The 20,415-nt window shown below is 36.3% G+C and overlaps 1 protein-coding gene and 1 long non-coding RNA gene across 4 annotated transcripts in view; one reads left to right on the top strand and one right to left on the bottom strand.

Annotated features, from left to right (window-relative positions):
- Positions 1-436: 436 nt before the first annotated feature.
- Positions 437-19,640, bottom strand: MMADHC (metabolism of cobalamin associated D). Its single transcript, XM_022569693.3, has 8 exons — positions 19,554-19,640; positions 18,987-19,046; positions 15,475-15,619; positions 10,058-10,275; positions 7,383-7,488; positions 6,649-6,779; positions 2,058-2,144; positions 437-1,093 (listed from the first exon to the last, which is right to left on the bottom strand). The coding sequence occupies exons 2-8, from the start codon at positions 18,993-18,995 to the stop codon at positions 899-901; spliced, it is 891 nt and encodes a 296-aa protein (XP_022425401.1). The 5' UTR covers positions 18,996-19,046; positions 19,554-19,640; the 3' UTR covers positions 437-898.
- The window catches only part of LOC111172747 (uncharacterized), a 319,126-nt gene continuing 317,635 nt past the window's right edge, over positions 18,925-20,415 (top strand). For all 3 annotated transcript variants that reach the window (XR_002644013.3, XR_016394160.1, XR_016394159.1), the window contains exon 1: positions 18,925-19,882. This is a non-coding gene — a long non-coding RNA (uncharacterized LOC111172747). The remainder of the gene's footprint in view (positions 19,883-20,415) is intronic.

Raw genomic sequence — 20,415 nt, 5'->3', positions numbered from 1 at the left:
CCATTTCAATTAATTCATTTGGTAGAAGTTACTTGTTCTCCTGAGATTTATCTATATTCCTAATGACAAAAGACAAATCAAAGATGAGTCTAAGTTTAAAATGCTGTAAAAACAACTCTGTCCCACATGAGACATTTCTGTAAACTACTGCAGTTTCCATCTATTGCTAAATTTGGAGAAATATGACTTAGCAGCTGAAGCATAGTTTTGTCTGAGAATAAACTACATTTATCTGTCTCAACCCAGGAGTTAAGAATTATTTTTCACTATGTATAAAGATGAGATTCATATTCTTTTATATGTAAAGTTTTAGTATTATCCTTATTCTTCTTTTCCTGTACATACATTATTTCAAAGTAATACTCAGATGGCACCAGGACATCTAACAAGTAATATAGTAAAAAGAAAATTAAAAAAAAGTTAAATCTACACTGAATCCAGATTTCTCAACTGCATTTATTAAAAAAAACCCCAAAAACGAAAAAACAAACTTTAAGAAGATTAATATTGTAGTTTCTTAGGAATCTTTAAGAATTATATTTTAAAAATACTGCAATGAAAAAACATATCATAACCAAATGTATGATTTATTTTTGGAGAAAAATAATTAAAACTGAGGTTTTTCCAATTAAGGAGAGAAATAACAATATGAGATCATACCCTGGTTACATGTTAGTTAACACATTCTATACAATGTGGATGTGCTCAAGATGTATTTAATGATATTATGAATGAACATTTGAAATTTAAAAATCACAAACCGCTTGCCAATATTGTAAATTCATAAATGTTGAAATAAATACCTACAAGGAATTAAATTTTGAAAACTGAAGCCTTCGACAGTGTATAGATCATCCCAAATGTTACAAATAGCAGAGCAAATAAGTTGACATTACTGCTAGTTTCCACTTAATTTCTTCATAATATGGCTCTCTGGTGTTGCATTAGTGAAGATACTTCCTACAACCACATGGGTACCCCAGAGACTGTGACGAATCACTTTACAGCAACCAAGATCATCAACAGAGAATCCTAAATGTCGATAGCGTTCATCTGTCTCAAAAAGAGTGTTGTTTGTATATGGTCCAAAAAACTGGAGGAAATAAAACAAGTCATATTTTCATTAGCTAGAAAGATAATGAAGTAATAATTTTTATGCAAATACGAACACATGTCTATATAAATACTCTGAATATTTAAAAAATCAAATAAGAAATAAAAAGGTCACATGGAACACCTAACTGTCCTAATACCTCCTCTCCCCTCAATACCTGTGCATTCTGGAAATGTGAAATGAATGATCTAGCAGACTGCATATTACCTAGAACCAAATGCATAATATTATATGACCTTTAGAGATGAAATAAGCCTTAGGCAATCATCTATGGTTCACCTTTGTAATTTTTAAGATAAGAAAACTATCAGAGTAAGGTTTTCATTTCTAGTACTCACTAAATCTTGACTTTGAAAAGAAACCGTATATATTCCTATTTTAAGATTGAAAAAAATTACTATCTGTAGCTGAAAGATATACACAGAATTTAAAATATGACCACAATAGTGGTTCAGTTTTCTTTAAAGTATAGCTTTATAAATGTTAATTTCCAAAAAGTTACTTTTCTAAATATTTCTTTACCATCCATATTCTTAATTCTAAAAATAAGTGTTTCTTCCTTAATGAAACTATTGGATACTAAGTTTTAACTAATGAACAGTAAACACACTAATTCAATGTAATTCAAACAATATCTATTAATGAGGATGGAAAATAAATTTTAAAATTATTTTTAATGAAAAAAATTTAAAGTGATGGAGAAGCTTAACTATGAGTGCCAGAGGTCCCTCAAAGTTGTGAATTCAACAGACTCTTGGTACCTTGGTACCTACAACAGACTCTTGGTACCTATTTTTATACTTCTTTGCATAAAATTGTGAGGTTTTCAAAGTCTTAAATGGTCTACTTTTACCAAGGTTATAATTATAAACAATTTTATAATAAAAATAATTCCTACTTCAAATTATATAATGTGGCTTTCAAAATGTATTTAATTACTCACTGCCAAACCAGATGATGGGTCAATAAAGTCAGCCCAATAGCCTTCAGCTCGAAGGGCGTAGCAAATTTCTTTAGCACCGCTGATGAACTGCATAGAAAAAGGCACAAATAATATGCTCAAAGCAGCAGCACAGAGTGTTTTATTTCTCAATAAATTTTTAAGATATTTTTTGCTTCAGATAGAGAATACAATAAGATTAATAAACAATTAAAACTAATGATAAATTAAGACTGTAAAGTCCTAAGATTATTTTCACCAGTCCAAAAGATTAATGGTTCATATAACATTTCCATTTCTTTTAAAAAGTCTAAATTGTATATTTTTTTCTTCTAAATTATTTCCTATTTTAGGAACTATTTCTAATCACTTCTGTGCTATTAGCTCCCAAATTTGTCATGGATTATAACCTACAGTTGCTATTTTGTATCGTTACAGAGGTATTAGAAATAAGGTAAGAAAGGGAAAACAAAATATTCATAATGAAAAGATATGGACCATTCATTAATTTGAATGAAAGTTGGTTAAAAACATGTACTTGTTTGTGTGTCCTTCAAAAACACATCTATCCACTCACATAGTTATAAATATTTCTGAAAAGGCACATAAAAATAATAAGATAAATGGATAGATTGGGTACAGGGCTGGACCACATACTTCCTTTTCACTATACACCTCTCTATCTTTTGTATTGTGTATAAACATTACAGACCACGTGCATGTATTAAAATCTTGGTCTTACCATCCTAATTCCTACAATGTCTTTATTAGCTTTATCAGAAGTCTAAGCAGTGAAAAAGACTAGAAGCAAATATGAGAATCAGATTAGAATGTTAAAAAAAAAAAAAAAAGACCGTAAGTGTTTAAAGACAAGGGCACAGTTCTGCTCACAGCCATAACAAAGTAACAGTTATCAAACTTGCCACTTGCTGAAAAATATAAAACTGACCAAAATATATGAGGCAACTGTTTTTAGACACTGAACAATAGGCAGACAAAACTGCAGCGGAGAAGGGAAACAAATAAGGTGATCCCCATATATGCTCCAGGCTTCTGTCTGGGGACACTCTCTTGTTGCAGGGCAAAGAAGTGGAGCCCAAGCAAAGTGATAGTGTCACTGAGCTGAGGGGGTAGAAAGCAAGAGTTCTGAACTGTTGAAGCATCTGGAATTTCTGGCGTAGGGTAATGGAGCAGAGGGAGATGCACAAATGGGCTTCCCATGTGGTCCGCAGAGCAATTTACCCTGGTTCAGTAGCCAAGGGTTGAGCTGCGCAGATACAAGGTGAGATTCCTCAAGGTCTAGCAGAGAGTGCCAGCTGCGGGGCTGAGAGCTGAATGGTGATATCAGGGGTCACGCACTACAGGGTAACGTGAATTTCTGGCCCACCTAGAGTGATGAGACCTCACTGAGCATCTCTGGCATTAACCTGAGATGCTCAGAAGTCCAAGCCTTGATAGCCCGAGGGCCAAACCTGGCTGGCTGCCTGCCTGTTTGTGTAAATACAGTTTTGGCGGAACGTAGCCATGCCTGTTCATTTATATATGGTCTGTGGTTGCTTTAACAATACATGGTAGAATTGAGTAGTTGAGAACCTATCACCTACAAAACCTAAAAATTTATCATCTGGCTCTTTACAGAAAAAGTTTGCTGATCCCTGCTATAGAGATATACAACTTTAACCTATTTTCTCCAAATACAGGCATATCTCATTTTTTTGGGCTTCACTTTATTGCACTTCGCAGGTAAGTTTTTTACAAATTGAAGGTTTGTGGCAACCCTGTGTCCAGAAAGCCTATTGGCAACATTTTTCCAATAGCATTTGCTCACGTCACGTGTCTGTGTGGCATTTCGGTAATTCTCTCAATATTTCAACTTTTTCATCTATTATTATATTTGTTATGATGATCTGTAGTCTGTGATCTTTATTGATGTTTTACTACTATGACTCACTGAAGGTTCAGATGACGGTTAGCATTTTTTAGCAATAAAGTATTTTTAAATTACGGTACGTACATTTTTTTTAGACATAATGCTATTGCACACTTAGACTACAGTACAGTATAAACATAACTTTTATATGCACTGGGAAACCAAAAAATCTGTGTGACTCACTTTATTGCGATATTTGCTTTATTATGGTGGCCTGGAACCTAACCTGAAATACTTCCAAGGCATGCCTGTACTTTCTTGTAAACTAATGAAAAACATTTAGATAATACTGTACTCTATAGGTTATTTTCATACTTAATATTTACACTTACTGCTGTATTTCATTAATCCTCATAATTCTTAAAAATAGGAAAACTGAGTATGGTTTAGGAAAGTCATTAGAATTATGTATCAATTTAATAAAAGATGTACCATACACAAAAACTACAAGGTGAACAAAACGATGCATTTAAATGTTTGCAAAGGTTAACTAAAAGAATCCCAAATGATCACAAAAAGAACCAGTTTAAGTATTTTTCTTAAAGATTTCTGCTTGGGACTTGCCTGGCGGCGTAGTGGTTAAGAATCCGTCTGCTAATACAGGGAACATGGGTTCGATCCCTGGTCTGGGAAGATCCCACATGCTGTGGACCAACTAAGCCTGTGTGTCACAACTACTGAGCCTGCACTGGGAGCCCGCGAGCTACAACTACTGAAGCCAGCACACCTAGAGCCTGTGCTTCGCAACAAGAGAAGCCACCGCAATGAGAAGCCTGTGCACCGCAACAAAGAGTAGCCCCCGCTCGCCACAACTAGGGAAAGCCCGTGTGCAGCAACGAGGACCCAACGTAGCCAAAAATAAATAAATTAATTAAAAAAAAAAAGATTTCTGCTCATCAATAGCAAACACTGACATCTGCTGGAAAAAACCTGAAATAAAGTAAACCACAACATACAATATCTACTTGGACAGTAAGCTATGTGTGGTTCTAAAATAACCACTAACACGTCTAAAATAAAAAATGTTTTTTCATAAAAAAATAAAATAGCTTTAGTTATTATAACGTTTAAAATGCACATGATAAAGCATGTTGCCATTTCAAAGGCTGGAAATTTTTTTTTTTAATTTATTTTATTTTTTGGCTGCATTGGGTCTTTGTTGCTGACTTACATCTATACGGGAGCCAGTATCAAATGAGGCTCAGAATCTTGAATGGTTCAAAAAGTAGGACTTACTAATACAATGCACATATCAGAGCAAACTCTCTAGTGTCTAAATGGTAGTATACATTTACTAATCATTGTCTTAATATATAAATAGAAAATGTTTATTGAGTTATTATGTATTTAAATTTCACTTCTCCAAATTCAGATCTTTTAAAGATCAGAAAGAATGCCTTATGCCTCTCTGTAACTTCTTTGTTAGCTGGCATATATAACTTGCTCATGATTATTAATTACTACATGGAATTTATTAGTAAAGTTATATGTGGGACATTTAAGTATGAAGTCATTACCATAAAGTACTCTATTGAGTATGTAAATAATATTTTTATAAATGAAGAGAACCATACATCCAACCCTAAAGAAAATATAAAATAATTCCAAATATTATCCTGTATGTAAATTAATAAAGAGAATTTTTTCAACTATAGTTAGCTAAGGTGTCCAAGTGAGCTAATCCCAACATGTCATACACGCAAAGGAATATTCCTTTCTATCTTGTAGAGAAAGAAATTGATATAACTGAACATCAAGCTCTTAGATAAATAATTATATAATTTTTAAATATAAGACTTTAAGTTACTACTTCTCATTTCTCAGGTTGGTAAAAATGAAAAGTAATGCTAATATCCAGGGTAAAGGTGAGAGCATATATACTAGGACAGTCTTTTTGGCGGGCAAATTGGCAGTATCTTTCAAAACTTAAAATGAATATACCCTCTGATTCAGCAATTCCCTATTTAGGAATATATAAGTATGTACAAAAAATATATGTACAAATATATTCACTGCCTGTAATAGCCTAAGTTTGATTTTCAACTTATAAATGACTAAAAATTTTTTAAAATAATTAAAAAAATTTATGGTTTGCCCATGCAATGTAATATTACACAGATTTTTACAAAGAATGAAATAAAATCTATGCGTAATGTTATGGAAAGGTGTCAAAACATATCTTCTAAGTTAAAAGCAAAGGATGGGAAAAAAATGTGGGTATATACATTATATTATTATTGTACTGTACACTTATCGTTTACTCCTTTAAGAAGGCTGAGGTATTTTCACTTTTTACTTGACATGCTTGAGAGAGAGAGAGAAAGAGACATGGAGGGGGAGAGAGGATCAGAGAGAAGGAGAGAGAGATGGGTACGAAGAGTTAATTTTACATTTTTGTTGTTTACTATATTCCCAAATTTCCTAAAACAGACATAAATTTAAAAAAAACTGAGGAAGTACTGGACAGAATCTAAGTTTTTCAAAGACACTAAAAAAAAAATTGTGGTATTTTTATTCTCAGAAAACATGTAAGTTTTTTAGTACTGGAATACATTAGCAGAGAATTAGTAAAGGCTAGAAAAGATAGCCATCATTTTAAAACACTGGTTCATTGGTATTTAAATAAGATCATAAAATTAAATTGTCAGCAGCTGAAAGAATTACCTTTTCTAAGAGCATTTCTCTTTCAGTTTCTACCTCCTCACTCCAAACAGTCATATCATTCTTAGTTTTCTGTGTTACAGTCAGAATCATTAGTTTGTTGGTGGCTACTTCTGGAAACAGTGATTCAAAATCTGTAAGTGAAATAAGAATAAAACTCCAGAAGAAAATAAATTTTTTTAAAAAAGAAACAGTTCATAAAATACTTTAGAAAAATGATGATTAAGTTAAATTATTATGGTACCAAGTTAGGTTTATAAATGCATATTAGTTTTGAAAAGGATGAAATGAATTTAGTTTTGGTTTACTTCTGCTCTTTTTGGATGAACAAAAATACACTGCCAACAATTCTGAAGAGTAAGTTGGGTTACATGTTCTTGGTCTTGTAATTTAAAAAAAAGTTCATTATTAAGATTTTTCTCAGTAGTACTAATGTATTAGCTCATGGAAATTATGGCTGTAATAATCACCCAGGAGTGGGATGACTTTAGGGAAAGATTTAGGAAAAAAGTTATTAAAAATTCTACTATTCCTATCTAATGGCAGCATGAGGTCAGATGTCAGGGGACACTTGAAAGCCTTATCTTGGCCAGGCAATCATCATTTCCAGCTAGACATATTAAAATACTAAGTTATAAAGCATTACGATTCCTATGGAGTACATTATTCAACACATTAAAAAATTAGTGACATTATCTAACACACACTAGTGTAAATATGAATATAGCACAACATACCTCTTCGCAGCAATTCCGGACATGTTTGGATTGCACACTCTACTTTGGCACTTTCAAAGTAAGTTTCCGCACTGTTAATTTCTTGCTCAACAGGTACATCATTACCCTAAGGCGGAATAAGAAATATAAGTAAACAAAATCTGGAGTTCAAATACAATATCTTGCCTGTTATAAACCTGTTTTCCCTAGAAAGTTTTTTCAGTAATCCTAACCTAGCTGGTGATGGAGTAATAGTCAGTGTTTTCTTACATACTCAAACTTTTCTCTGCGATGAATGTAATATTTGAAAATTTAAAAAAAATGTTGAATTAAAAAAAGGAACATATAAATACCCTGATATTCTAAGACTTAATATGAATAGAAGTTGGCTAAAAAACTAACTAAAATGCGCCATGATTGTGTCTTACAATGTTACCTCTTCTGATATTCTGTTATATCTAATTATCCTTCCTTTTGTTGTATAATCTGTAAAATGGGGATAAGAACACTAACTTACAAAGCAACATGATTAAACATATAGCTTCTCCAACAGGAAGCGCTTAGAGGCTTTTATTCAACAGAAATTTACTGGGTGTCTGTTATACACTAGACATTATAAACAGGAACAGGCACTACAATGGTAAAAAATCCAGTCTTCACTCTTAGGTATATAAGAGTTAGTAGAAGAAAAATGCATGAACAAATAAATGCAATCCATATCAGAAATGCTATAGAGTTATAACGGAAGTCTTCTGGAGGTATAGATGGGGAAGAAACTTGCTTTGCTGGCAGAAATCAGGAAAAGGTTGAAATCACGTTTGAGTTACATATTAATTAACATTTGTGTCTGACAGATAAAGAATAGACAGACTATAGGTTAAGAATTCAGGAGGAAAAAAACAGTCCAGCAAGAGATAATAACAGTGCAAAGGCATACAATGGTCAAAGGGAATGGCGTAATTTTAAAAAAATGAAAATATGCTGTGATTGGAGAACAGAAGGAGTAGGAAGTAGTGGGAAGTAAGGTGAGAAAGATAAGGGATCAAAATTGTAGAAAGCCATTTATGCCACATTACGAAATTTTGTAAAAGCAATGAGGAATATCAACATGCGATATAAAAAGCTAATGACAGTATTACTGTAGAGGATGTATGGCAACGAGGAAGAGCAGGTGACAGACCAGTAACAGCCAACAATTACTGATCACTTAGTTTAATAAGTATTTTACATACATTTTCACGTTTACTCCTCATAGCAACTTTGTAGGCCAGGGATTATTATTATCCTCATTTTACATATAAAGAAACAGAGGCTCAGAAAGGTGAAGTAACTTTCTCAAGGTCACAAAATTAAGTAAATGGCTGAGTTAATCTCTGAATACAGATTTATCCTATCTCCACAGTCCATCATACTATAATGCCTATAAAAATTGAGGTAAGATAAGGAGGCGCTGAACTTTGGCAGTATTAGTGAGAATTGAAGGTACACAAATAATTTAAGAGCTACTTTCAGAGATAGAAGCAATGTAATTCTGTCACTATTTACAGGGGTATGATGAAAAGAGGAGTCAAGGTTGGCACTATAATTTTTATTTTTGGGACAGTGGGAGGATGACTCAGTCCCTTATACTACTGACAACATGGGAATAAGGACAAGTTTTGAGAGAAAAAGGACTAATTCAGTACTAGACGTGTAAAATCTTGGGACTTTTGAGACATCCAGATAAAGATGTTTGGCAGGCAGATAGTAATATAGAACCAGAAATGTCAGAAACAGAAATAAGAAGCTAGGAAATATGAATACACAGCCTGTGGAGAAAGCCAAGGACTTAAGTGACCAGGGAGCAAGTCAAATGAGAAAATGAAGATCAGAGACATTTGGGAAATATCATGTAACTGGTAGACAGAGGAGGAGTCAAAAAGACTGAGAAGGAATATCTGAGATAAAAAGTCAGGGGAGGTCAACTGTGTCCCAGTGTTAGGTTATCTGATATCACCCATAATTTGAGGGGTTGCTGCTTTTAATAATATGGCTTTGATCAAAATCTCAACCTGAAGCTATACAGAAATATGAAAAATGATAAGGATCGGGGTTTGAAAGAAACTCTGAAATGCATGTAACTTTCCATTTGAGTGAGCAATGAGCAATACTAGTTTTAAAATGCATTTAAAAATTCATATGCGATACCAGTTTAAAAAACTCATTAAAAAAAACCCTCAGGAATTGTTTTTACAAAAGCTATTTAAAAATCCTCCTCTTCAGTCTACTGTATCCAGAGTTTCAGAGATCTCAAAATTTTCTTTTTAAATGGCTAGGGGAATATAAAACTAGTCGGAATTTGGTCCATATATAAATTACAATTACCATTAATAAAAGTGAAAAACAGGGAATATAAATTTCCAGTTATAGAATTAAGTTATTTATATTTGAAATAAACATTTAGTAAAAAATATATATTTTTGAAGAATTATTTAATTACCTAAAAGAGACTGCAATGTAGTTAGGTAAAAAAATTATATAGCAAACGCTATGTACAGGACAATGCCAAGCTTTTAAAAGCTATATATGTTGTTTCTGTTTATACTGGACTTAAATAGATTTTTTTTTTTACTTTTTCAATGAAAGTAATATGTTCAGTTATCAGAAATTAATATAGCATTAATAATTAGAAAAACAGAATGACCTTAACAACTTACCTGAAATTCATTCACATATTGTGCCATAACAAACTCATGTCTTTCGCTCGATAAAGGTTCTGCTAGAACATCAGGTAAAGTTTTATGAACCTGGCTTTTCTTCTGTGATGTGGTCCCATTGAGGTGACAATCAAAACCTATGTTCCCAGGAAGCTGGAATCTCTGATCCTGAGGTCCAAATGGTCCCATAGTTTCATCGGGCCAAACTGTTCGAGAGCCTAAAGAGGAACGACAAAATGAATCATTTTCTCCTTACTAGTTAAGTACATTGGTAGACTGAAAGAATGTTCTTCTTCCGATTAGGTATTTTTTTTTAGCTAACCAATAGTTGTTTGAAGTTTGCTTTCCTGTGTAAATATAAATTAGTTTGTTTCATGTTATTCCAAAAGACTAATCAAAGCAACCAGCTGTCAGCTCATAGGTAATTCCATTACTAGGGAAAGAATTCAATAAAGTACTGTAAATGTAATTCTTTTTTTTTTTTGGCCATGCTGTGCGGCTTGTGGGATCTCAGTTCTCTGACAAGGGACTGAACCTGGGCCATGGCAGTGAAAGCCCGGAATCCTAACCACTAGGATTACCAGGGAACTCCCATACTATGTAATTCTTGACAGTCATTAAAAAGAATATGGTAAATCTTTACTGATAGTGAACGAAGTCCAGGACATATTACATTAAAAGAAAAAGCTAAGTCAAAGAACAGCATATATGACATTTACTTTTCATCCTTATATTTGTGTTTTTAAATACAGTAAAAAAAAAAAAACATCTGTAAGGAAAGACATCAGACTTAATGGTGGCTACCCTTGGGGAGGGGCATTCAACTGCTGTTACCTGGTGGCACAAAACATTAATGGACTGGAAAAAAATCTTGTACAAACCAATGTGACATAATGCCCTGTTTACCAGCTACATGAGTTAATATGGATTTAATACTTACAGAAGAATAGACCACATTATTTTATTCCTGTAAAACTTTAAAAAATCCTAACATGTGAAAAATTCAAAAAGATCCAGAAAAGAATAAACTAGAAAATCAAATGAAGAAATACTCGGAGTAGGAATTTTGTTTAGAGAAAGGAAGGGACAACTGCTGCAGACTTTAGCTGGCAATAAAAATATTTATAAATACTCTGCCAGAACTGAGTGACTAAAAACGACCATGTCAATATGGCTGCCCCCATATCTCTCTTCCATACCTATGACAGACATCACCCATCAATCGCAGAACATTTCCCTGCTGAACACAGACATTGTCACATGATTCTCAACCTAAACACTCTAGCCCAGTATGTCTCAAACTTTTAATTATTTAAGAATCATCTAAGATCTTCTCAAAATACAGATTCTGATTTACTAGGTCTGCAGTGGGGCTAAAAATTCTTCGTCTAAACAGTCCCAGATGATGCTGATGCTATGCCATGCTATGCTATGCTGGTCTGCAGATCACACTGAGTAACAAGGCTCTAGACAGCCACTAATGATTGACTGGAGTCAGTTCACAAACTTAAACTTACCAGCTATTTTGAAGAACATGGGTTCTACAGATTATTCAGATCTGTTTCTTTAAATAAATATCCCATATTAACAGTGAATTTGAGCATATTTTCAAATGTTTACCAGTCATTTAGGTTTTCTCCTACAGAAATAGCCTGTTCAAATCCATTTTTGAAATTTTTTGTTTGGTTTTCTACTGGGTTTTCTTTTTCCTATTGATCTACAAAAATTCTTTATATAGTTGTCCCTAGTTATTCACAGGGGACTGCTCCCTGGACCCCAGATACCAAAATCTGCATATGCTCAAGTCCCTTATATAAAAGGGCATACCTCTACTGACCTTTGAACAACTGAGGGGTTAGCTGTTCAAACCCTGCATACAGTCAAAAATCTGAATATAATTTATAGGCAGTTCTCTGTATAGTCAGTTCCACATCCTCAGATTCAATGAACCGAGAATTGTACCGTACTTATTTATTTTTGAAAAAAATCTGCGTATAAAGTGGACCTGAGCAGCTCAAAACCATGTTGTTCAAGAGTCAACTGCACGCACATATACTGTAACCTTCGTACATCACATCCTCCTGTATACTTTAAGTCATCTCTAGATTACCTATAATATCAAATACAATGTAAATGATATGTAAATAGTTGCTGGTGTGTGGCAAATTCAAGTTTTGCTTTTTGGAACTTTCTGGAATTTTTTTCCCCAAATATTTTTAATCCTTGGTTGGCTGAATGTGAGGATGAAGAACCCATGGATAGGGAGGGTTGGCTGTATATTCACAATGCAAACCCTTTACATTTTCTGAGTGACAAATCTTTCATTTATGATAGATGTATATTTAGCCTTCAGATTATGAAAATTGAGGAGTAATCAGAGATGGAGTTAGAAAACTGGACCAAGAAAACCAGGGGAGGCTTTGCATGCCCAAGTGAACTTATATTACACTGTAAGTAATGTGTTGCATGAAAAAGGATTCCATGGGCAATCCCTTTAGAATACATTAGGTGAAGTTTCTAAGAGCGCTCCCTGAATATTTTAGTGTGTATTATAAACCTCTACGATAGGACTATGGTATAAAGCATTTCTCCAAGTTAACTAATCACAGAGCTTAAAAAAATTTCTTTTTTCATCCTTGAACAATGATTCATAGCTTGGGAATAGTTTAGGAACTGCTACTGAAAGCAGTGGGAGATAATCGAGGCTTATGAAGGAAGTGACATGATTTAAAGTATTTTAGAATGATTGATAGTGGTGCACAAGATGGATAAGAAAAAGCAGACTTTGATTTAATAAACACTCAAAGTGACAGCTACATTTAAGAAATTCAGCAAAGAATGGCAAGAAGTAGTAACATAGTTTAATAGTATCAAAAGAAGATTTGTTTCAGGGAGGACTGTGTGCTCAAAGATCATTAGAAAAACACTAAAGTTCAAGAAAATAAGTTTTGGAAACCAATATTCATTCTTCTTTTAAAAAAATATTGTAACTTTCTGGTATAAATATTTAGGCAAGAGCTCTGATTTTATTCTCAATGGGATAAACTCAACTTTAGAAAATCAGTAAAACCTCAAGAAGAAATACAGTAAGTCCCCTACACACGAATGAGTTCCATTCCGAGAGTGTGTTCATAAGTCCAATAAAGTTAGCCTAGGTACCCAACTAACATAATCGGCTAGCATATAGTACTGTACTGTAATAGGTTTATAATACTTTTCACACAAGTAATACATAGAAAACAAACACAAAAAATAAAGACCTTTAAATCTTACAGTAGAGTACCTTGAAAAGTACAGTAGTCCAGTACAACAGCTGGCGTACAGGGCTGGCATTGGGTGAACAGGCAAGAAGAGTTACTGACTGGAGGAGGGAGAGGAGGTGGGAGATGACAGAGCTGAAGGATCATCAGCAAGGAGATGGAGGGCAAACTGCAATTTCACTGATGCCTGACGTGGATGGCACAGGCTCTACTTCCTTGCTCGACTCAATTCTATCTACCCTCTTGAAAAAACAATCCAGTGATGTCTGGGTAGTAGGTCTTTTTTTCTCATCACAGATGACATGGTAGCAGTGGATTGCATTCTGAATGGCTGCTGCAACCTCTGTGTACTGTTCTCCATTTTGGTCCTGTGCCTCAAAAACTAACAGTGCCTCCTCAAATAAAGAAAAACCCCTTGCATCATGAATCTCTTCGGTTCTTCAGTTACTTCTTCTTCCTCTTGTCTCTTTTCATCCTCTCTTGCCCTCCAACTCCATCAGGTCTTCATTAGTAAGCTCCTCATGGTGCACAGCAAGGATTTCAATGAAGTTGTCCTCTTGCAGATCTAGCTCCAGCTTCTCGCTGAGGGTCACTAAGTTGCTGAAGACCTCTTTGGACTCCTCATCCACCTTTCAAATCCACGAAAATTGTGAACAAACTGCAGGCAAAGGTTCTTCCAAACCCCATTCATGGGGACGGCCGTAACCTCATGCCAAGCAAAGTCAATGTTTTTTATGGCCTCGTGGCTGTTACAGTCCTTCCAAATTGTCACAAGGTTGTTCCTGATTCGTCACTTGCCTTTACTGACTGATGAAAACTGTGACGTAAATAATATTTCTTGAAAGTTGCTATAACTCCCTGGTTCATAGGTTGGATGAGAGATGTAGTATTCGGTGGCAGATGCACTACTTTGATGTTGGGATGAAAGTCGTCCATGAATGGGGGGTGGCCCAGAGCACTGCTGAGCAGCAAAAGAATGTTGAGTGGGATGTCCTTCTCCAAGCAATATTTCTCTACCTCTGGGATAAAGTGGTGGAAAAACCAGTCCTGGAAAATGGCCTGTGTGACCCAGGTTTTGGGGTTACTCTTCCACACAACAGGAAGAGAGCCCTTGGCTATGTTTTTAAGGGCTCCTGGGTTCCCTGAGTGATAAACTAAGACAGCCTTCAGCTTCATATCACTGGAAAGAAGCATTGCCACCAAACAACAGCGGTAGCCTATCCTTTGCTGCTTTATAGCCTGGCATCAACTTTTCCCCCTTACTGATGTAACTTTTCCTCTGGCATCCTCTTCCAGTACAGTCCTGTCTCATCCACATCAAAAACCTGCTCAGGTGAATACGTACCTTCATCAATAATTTCTCGAAGCATTTCAGGAAATTCCCGGTCAGCTACCATATCTGCGCTTGCTGCCTTGACACTTACTTTTACATTGTGAAGGTTGGCTCTAGCCTTGAACCGATGAAACCAGCCATGGTTGGCATTAAAAGATGCGCCCTCTGATTCTTTGCCGTGTTTCAAGTCTTCATAAAGGCTTTTAGCTTTCTCTTGAATCAGCATTAAGCTGAGCGGGACTTGACGCTGATGCTGATCCTGCACCCACATACTGGGAAGTTTCTCCAACTCCTTCATCACTTTTCCACGCTCCTTCGATATTATTGTCAACATCATCGGCACAGCAGACTTCACGTGTTCCATGACCTTGTCCTTGTTCTTTAGAATCATGCTGATGGTTGAACGATTCATGTTATAAGAATGAGCAACGTCTACCTTCTTTTCGCCTCATTCCACTCTCTCAGTTATTTTCACTTTTGTTTCCATTGTTATTGCTTGGTGCTTCTTAGCAATACCAGCTATACGCTGCTTTTATGCTTGCTTCCGGACATCCTGGGCTTGAAATAAAGATGCTGTACCACTGTACTCTATACAGTACCATAAAGTACACAAAAGCACAACCACTTGTAGAGAATGCACACACGTGACAATGTACACCAGACACGTGAACTAACTTGCGTGACTGGTCACGTGAACTCATGTTCACATCTTTGAAAGTTCACAACTTGAAGGTTTGTATGTAGGGGACTTACTGTATTACAGGAAACACAACTCAGAATGTTATGAAACAATTATAAGTAAAGCAATAATAACTTTTACATACAGATATCTGGAGGTGCAGTGGCCACATGAGACTCATCAGAACCTGAAGATCCTGCAGTTGAAAAGGCTCTGGGATTGACAGCCCTTTTAACTAAAGAGCAAAATCCTGGGAGATAGGAAACCAGTCTGGCTCTGTTACAGAGCACCTAAGAAGGACACAAAAATCAAAATTATTCTGGATATAAATGCTATACTAACATAGACAATCTCTGGTAAATCCTCACATTGCAATATATCTTTTAAAACCAATGTTTATTCTACTATTATTGAGCAGCTACCACAGGATAAGCATCATGTATATTTATAATTTTAGATAAATACAAATATTTAAAAAACAAGTAATAAGTTACTTTGGGTAAAAATATATGGCTTTCCCATTCCCAGAATTAAGAGTGCCATACAGAAAGAATGGGAACCTCTAAAAGTTGCCCTATTTAGTGATGACACTAAAAAGGTAGCACAACTAATAAGATTCTATTCTCAAAATAAAGAACTTTCAAAACCTCTCCTAGAAACAAAACCTATTTACTTTCTAATTCTTCTCTTCTTTTACTGCTGTAAATTGTACTAATTATCTACCATACCATCTTTCCTCTTTCTTTAATGGCAATGTCCACTTTCCTCCATTTTAGCATACAACTTTGTGATACATTTTCTGCTCTTATGTTCATTCCCTAGACTCTGAGGTCAGTTACAATGGATGAATGTGTAAACATCTTTCACGTGTAAACTTTAATCAAAATACTTAAGTCAGAATAATTTAATGCAGGGGTTGGCAAACTATAGCTGAATATAGCCTTCTGTCTGTTTTGGTGAATAAAGTTTTATTGCCATACCCATTTATGTATAGTCTGTGGCTGCTTTCATGTCATAATGGCAGAGTTAAGTAGCTTCACAGAGACTCTACGGCCTACAAAGCCTAAAATATTTGCTATCTGGCTCTTTATATTAAAAAAAGAAATCGCTGACTCTTAGATTAGTGGAAAACATGTAAGGACAAATACCATAACATCTGTGAAATGCTATTAAAAGATCTGAACAATTAAGAGACCCTTGAGGACATAGGCAAAAAGTTTCATGGAGGATATACTTAGTTGTGAAGAAACAGAAATTTGCTGGGGAAAGGGCATTTCAATGAGTGACTTTCAGGAACAAAGGGATGGAGTCATAAAGGATGTACTCAGAAGAGTGACAAGTTCACTGAAGGTGGATATAAGGTAGTGCAGTAAAAAACAAGCTTGAAAGTTAACTTGTGGGCAACTATAAAAGGCTTTATACTTGACACAGACAGGAAAGGGCCTGTTATATCAAGATAATAAATCAGAATTTTAACCTGTAGGCAGGGAGGAAAAGACTAAACTGATAAAAATAAAGGATGTTTTAAGGAATGTACCACTAAGGGCAGTGTAGAGAATGGAGTGGGATTAGAGAGGTGGTATGAAAAATAGTTACCAGGATGTTGAAATAGTCTAGATACTGTAGAATCACTCTTTTTCCCTTTCACATAGTATTCTGAAATCCAGCCCTGTGTTCCTTCTGACTTTCTCATCCTAAGTACAAGAATACATCCTAACTGGTCGTTCTACTTCTCTGACATAATTTCTTACTCATTTTATCCCTCCTTCTCTTACTCCACTCTTTAGTCACATAAAAATATCTACCCAACTCTTCCCATATTTGTCTGCCTTCTTTTATTCTGCCACAAGATTTCTTCTGCTAAAACGTCCTTTTCCCTCTCCTCCTAGGCCTGACAAATTCCAACTCTTTCTACAAGATCTGGATAGACAGAACCTCCTTTATATGTCTTCAAAATGCAAGACCTGTCTCCAGAGCATTCTGCCCACCTGAAAATTTAAGCATCCTCCCTTGGGTGTGCACCCAACCTGCTCAGAGACAAAAATGGTAATTCTCAGTGGTACAAGAAATTTGAATTGTATATCAACATTGAGCAATTGTGATATTTCACACAAAATATCCAGACTTTCAGCTGTTCTTACAAACTCCAAAGATATGGCAGCGCTGGATTCACATTCCCAAATGACATTAGTTGGCAACACATCACTGTAGCTAAGGAAAGGCTGCTCCCTTTATATCAGAAATGAGTATTTCAGTTTGTACAAGTCCCCACCAAGGCTTCTTAATTGACCTGTTCAGCCTCTGAAGCATAGACATACCTGACCCATGCTATGTATGCAAACTAAATTGTTGAAGACATACATATCTATCTTCATGTTTCATTAGTAACATCCATTCAGCACTTAAAATGCACATAAACGAACACAAATTTTTAAACATATATTTGAATATTGTTTTATGTAAACTTCTTTCTAACAATAAAAGTATCCTTCAAAATACCTACTGGATTAATTTATTCATTCAAATCAAAATAAAGCCAGGTCAAATATTAGCATACTACTCTAACTAGTATCTTTCCTTTGAGAGTAGCACATGTTTCTTTTACAACATTCCCTTCCTATGATTATGGCTAGGTATAAGTTCACCTTAACACACGGGATACACTAGTGGTCTACTTTTACGACTTGGCCTTATAGTCTTACCATTAGGTTATTACTTAATATATCATATTTGACTACAGGAATACTCTCCTGGCTAACTGTTGCCATATTAGTCTTCCTAACACACAGCTCTAATTAAATCACCAAAATTTAAAGAATAAAGTCCAAATTACTGGGTTTGGCATTCAAGACTCTCTATTACATGATTCCAAATCCACAATCCAACCTTATTTCTCACTTATCTCTTTCACACATCTTACATTCAGGAAGACAGAACTGACTTCCTGATTTTTGAAAGGGGGGGTGTCTTTAAATATACCTCCTGCTCTGCCCAACCAAACCTCAGATTATCTAATCCCACCCATCTTTCAAACCTCAAATGCTTCTCTGATTAAGTGAACACAAACCCCTACTTTTCCTTCTCCACAAAGCTCTGAATCTGCACTGTACCTTTGTGTAGGTTTTAAAATTAGTTTCTACTCTTATTGTAATTGTTTTAAAATATGTCTTGTGTTCCCTATGGCAGGATGCGTTTGAGTAATCGCTGTACTGTTACAGTGAATAAATCTCTCTGGCCTGTGAGAATAATATCTCTTGCGCCCATTTTGTAGTATTTGGAGGGTGACTTCCTGTACTGAAACTGCTACAAAAACCTTCAGTTTACCTAACCAAAGAAACAGAAAACGGCTTAAAAATAATTCTAAATATTTACTGAAATAATGTCTTTTAAAACTACTGAAAGGGTGCTGGCACTGAATTTATTTCTAAAAACGAATTTATAGAAATAAATAGACGTGTATTGAGAAATATGTTGCGTTCAAACTACCCGCAAAGCGTATCAACCCAATTCACACCCGTTGCTTCCCTTGCCATTTCCGGTACACTAATTACGAAAAACATTATGCCATCAATGCCATTATCATTAAACCCGTCCTTCCTAACGAGTTCCCAAACTATTTTATTACTATACTGCTTCTTAAGAGGCTAATTTACTCACATTGGCCATTTCTGGCGGGAAGGGCAGGCGAAAAATATCTTCCCTTTTGTAAAGTTATTCCTGGGAAAGGACAAAACAAACAGGCCGGTGACGGATTAAACTCTAACAACAGATCACTGGGGTAACGTCCACCACCGCCTACTGTGTGCCCCTCCACCGAGACGGGACCAAAGTCCAAGCTCTCCCCGAACCCCAAAATTCGCCCCCCGCCCCCACAGGGCACAGCTCGCTGCCCACAGGAGGGCGTGAGGCTCTCAGCCCGCCCGGTTCGAGTCCGCGAATCGGACTCGACTCCGACTAGATCGGGGTGGCCAATGAGGAGCTCCACCGGGATGGAGTCCTGAGGCTCGAAGTAGGTATTTGAACACCGGTCAGGGCTGCCCGACGACAGAAGCAAATGTGCCAGCAGAGATGAAGGATGAGGAAGCGAAAAGGATCCTAAAGACAGAGTGCCAGGACGACTGGCGACAGCGATAGGGACCCTGTGGGAATAGAGGCAACACCGAGAGCTGCAGCCCGAAGATGGGCGAATTTGGAGGGGCTAATGCGGGCGGAAATCATACGTACCAGTCTACGCCGCCGCCTCCAGGTGTTGGAGACCCGGACTCTTCCCGTCTTCAAAATGGCGGCGCGACGGCAGAGCGGGTAGCGCCGAAGCTGGCAGTGCCCAGACTGAAGGAGTTGCTTCTGAGCGCATCGATGGGAAGGATCGTCGAGCCGATGATGCGCACGCGCACAGGAGGCCCACGTAGAGCCGCCCTTCCATTGGATAGTCCCCCGCCGCGACGTGGGCGGAGATAAAGTGACGCGCGGATGACCTGGGAGCCTGGAGGCTTGAGCTCTGGAGCTGGGTTTAGGCAGCCGTTTAATTTCGTGCATTAACTCACTGAACTGAGGTATTTGAAAACCTCCTCTCTCCCTAAGACTTTCTTATTGCCTCCAAGAGGTACAGTTTTCTGTTCTTTGTATGTGGTTTTTTTTATTTTTCAAGAAATCACTGTTTTTGAGAATAGGGCACTTAATGTCTTTCTTTATGTACCAGGCCTTTAAAATAGGCGCAATAAATATATATCCCCTTATTTATAAAGAGTATATGGGGCTTCCCTGGTTGGCGCAGTGGTTGAGAGTTCTCCTGCCGATGCAGGGAACACGGGTTCGTGCCCCGGTCCGGGAGGATTCCACGTGCCGCGGAGCGGCTGGGCCCGTGAGCCATGGCCGCTGAGCCTGCGCGTCCGGAGCCTGTGCTCCGCAACGGGAGAGGCCGCAACAGTGAGAGGCCCGCGTAATGCAAAAAAAAAAAAAAAATGTAAAGAGTATATAATTTTCATTTGTCAGTTACATTTAAAGACAATTAACTGAAGTCCATACTTTATTCATACTGATATATTTAGTTGGGTCATGTTGGGCAAGTTAGTCTCTTTATTTTAGT

This window comes from Delphinapterus leucas, chromosome 8 (assembly GCF_059928025.1).
Source record: "Delphinapterus leucas isolate spDelLeu-1000000601 "Yukka" chromosome 8, BTC_Dleu_Yukka2, whole genome shotgun sequence".
NCBI classification, from domain to species: domain Eukaryota; kingdom Metazoa; phylum Chordata; class Mammalia; order Artiodactyla; family Monodontidae; genus Delphinapterus; species Delphinapterus leucas.
Note: the sequence above shows the minus strand (reverse complement) of the source record. Positions and strands in the feature narration are given on the sequence as shown.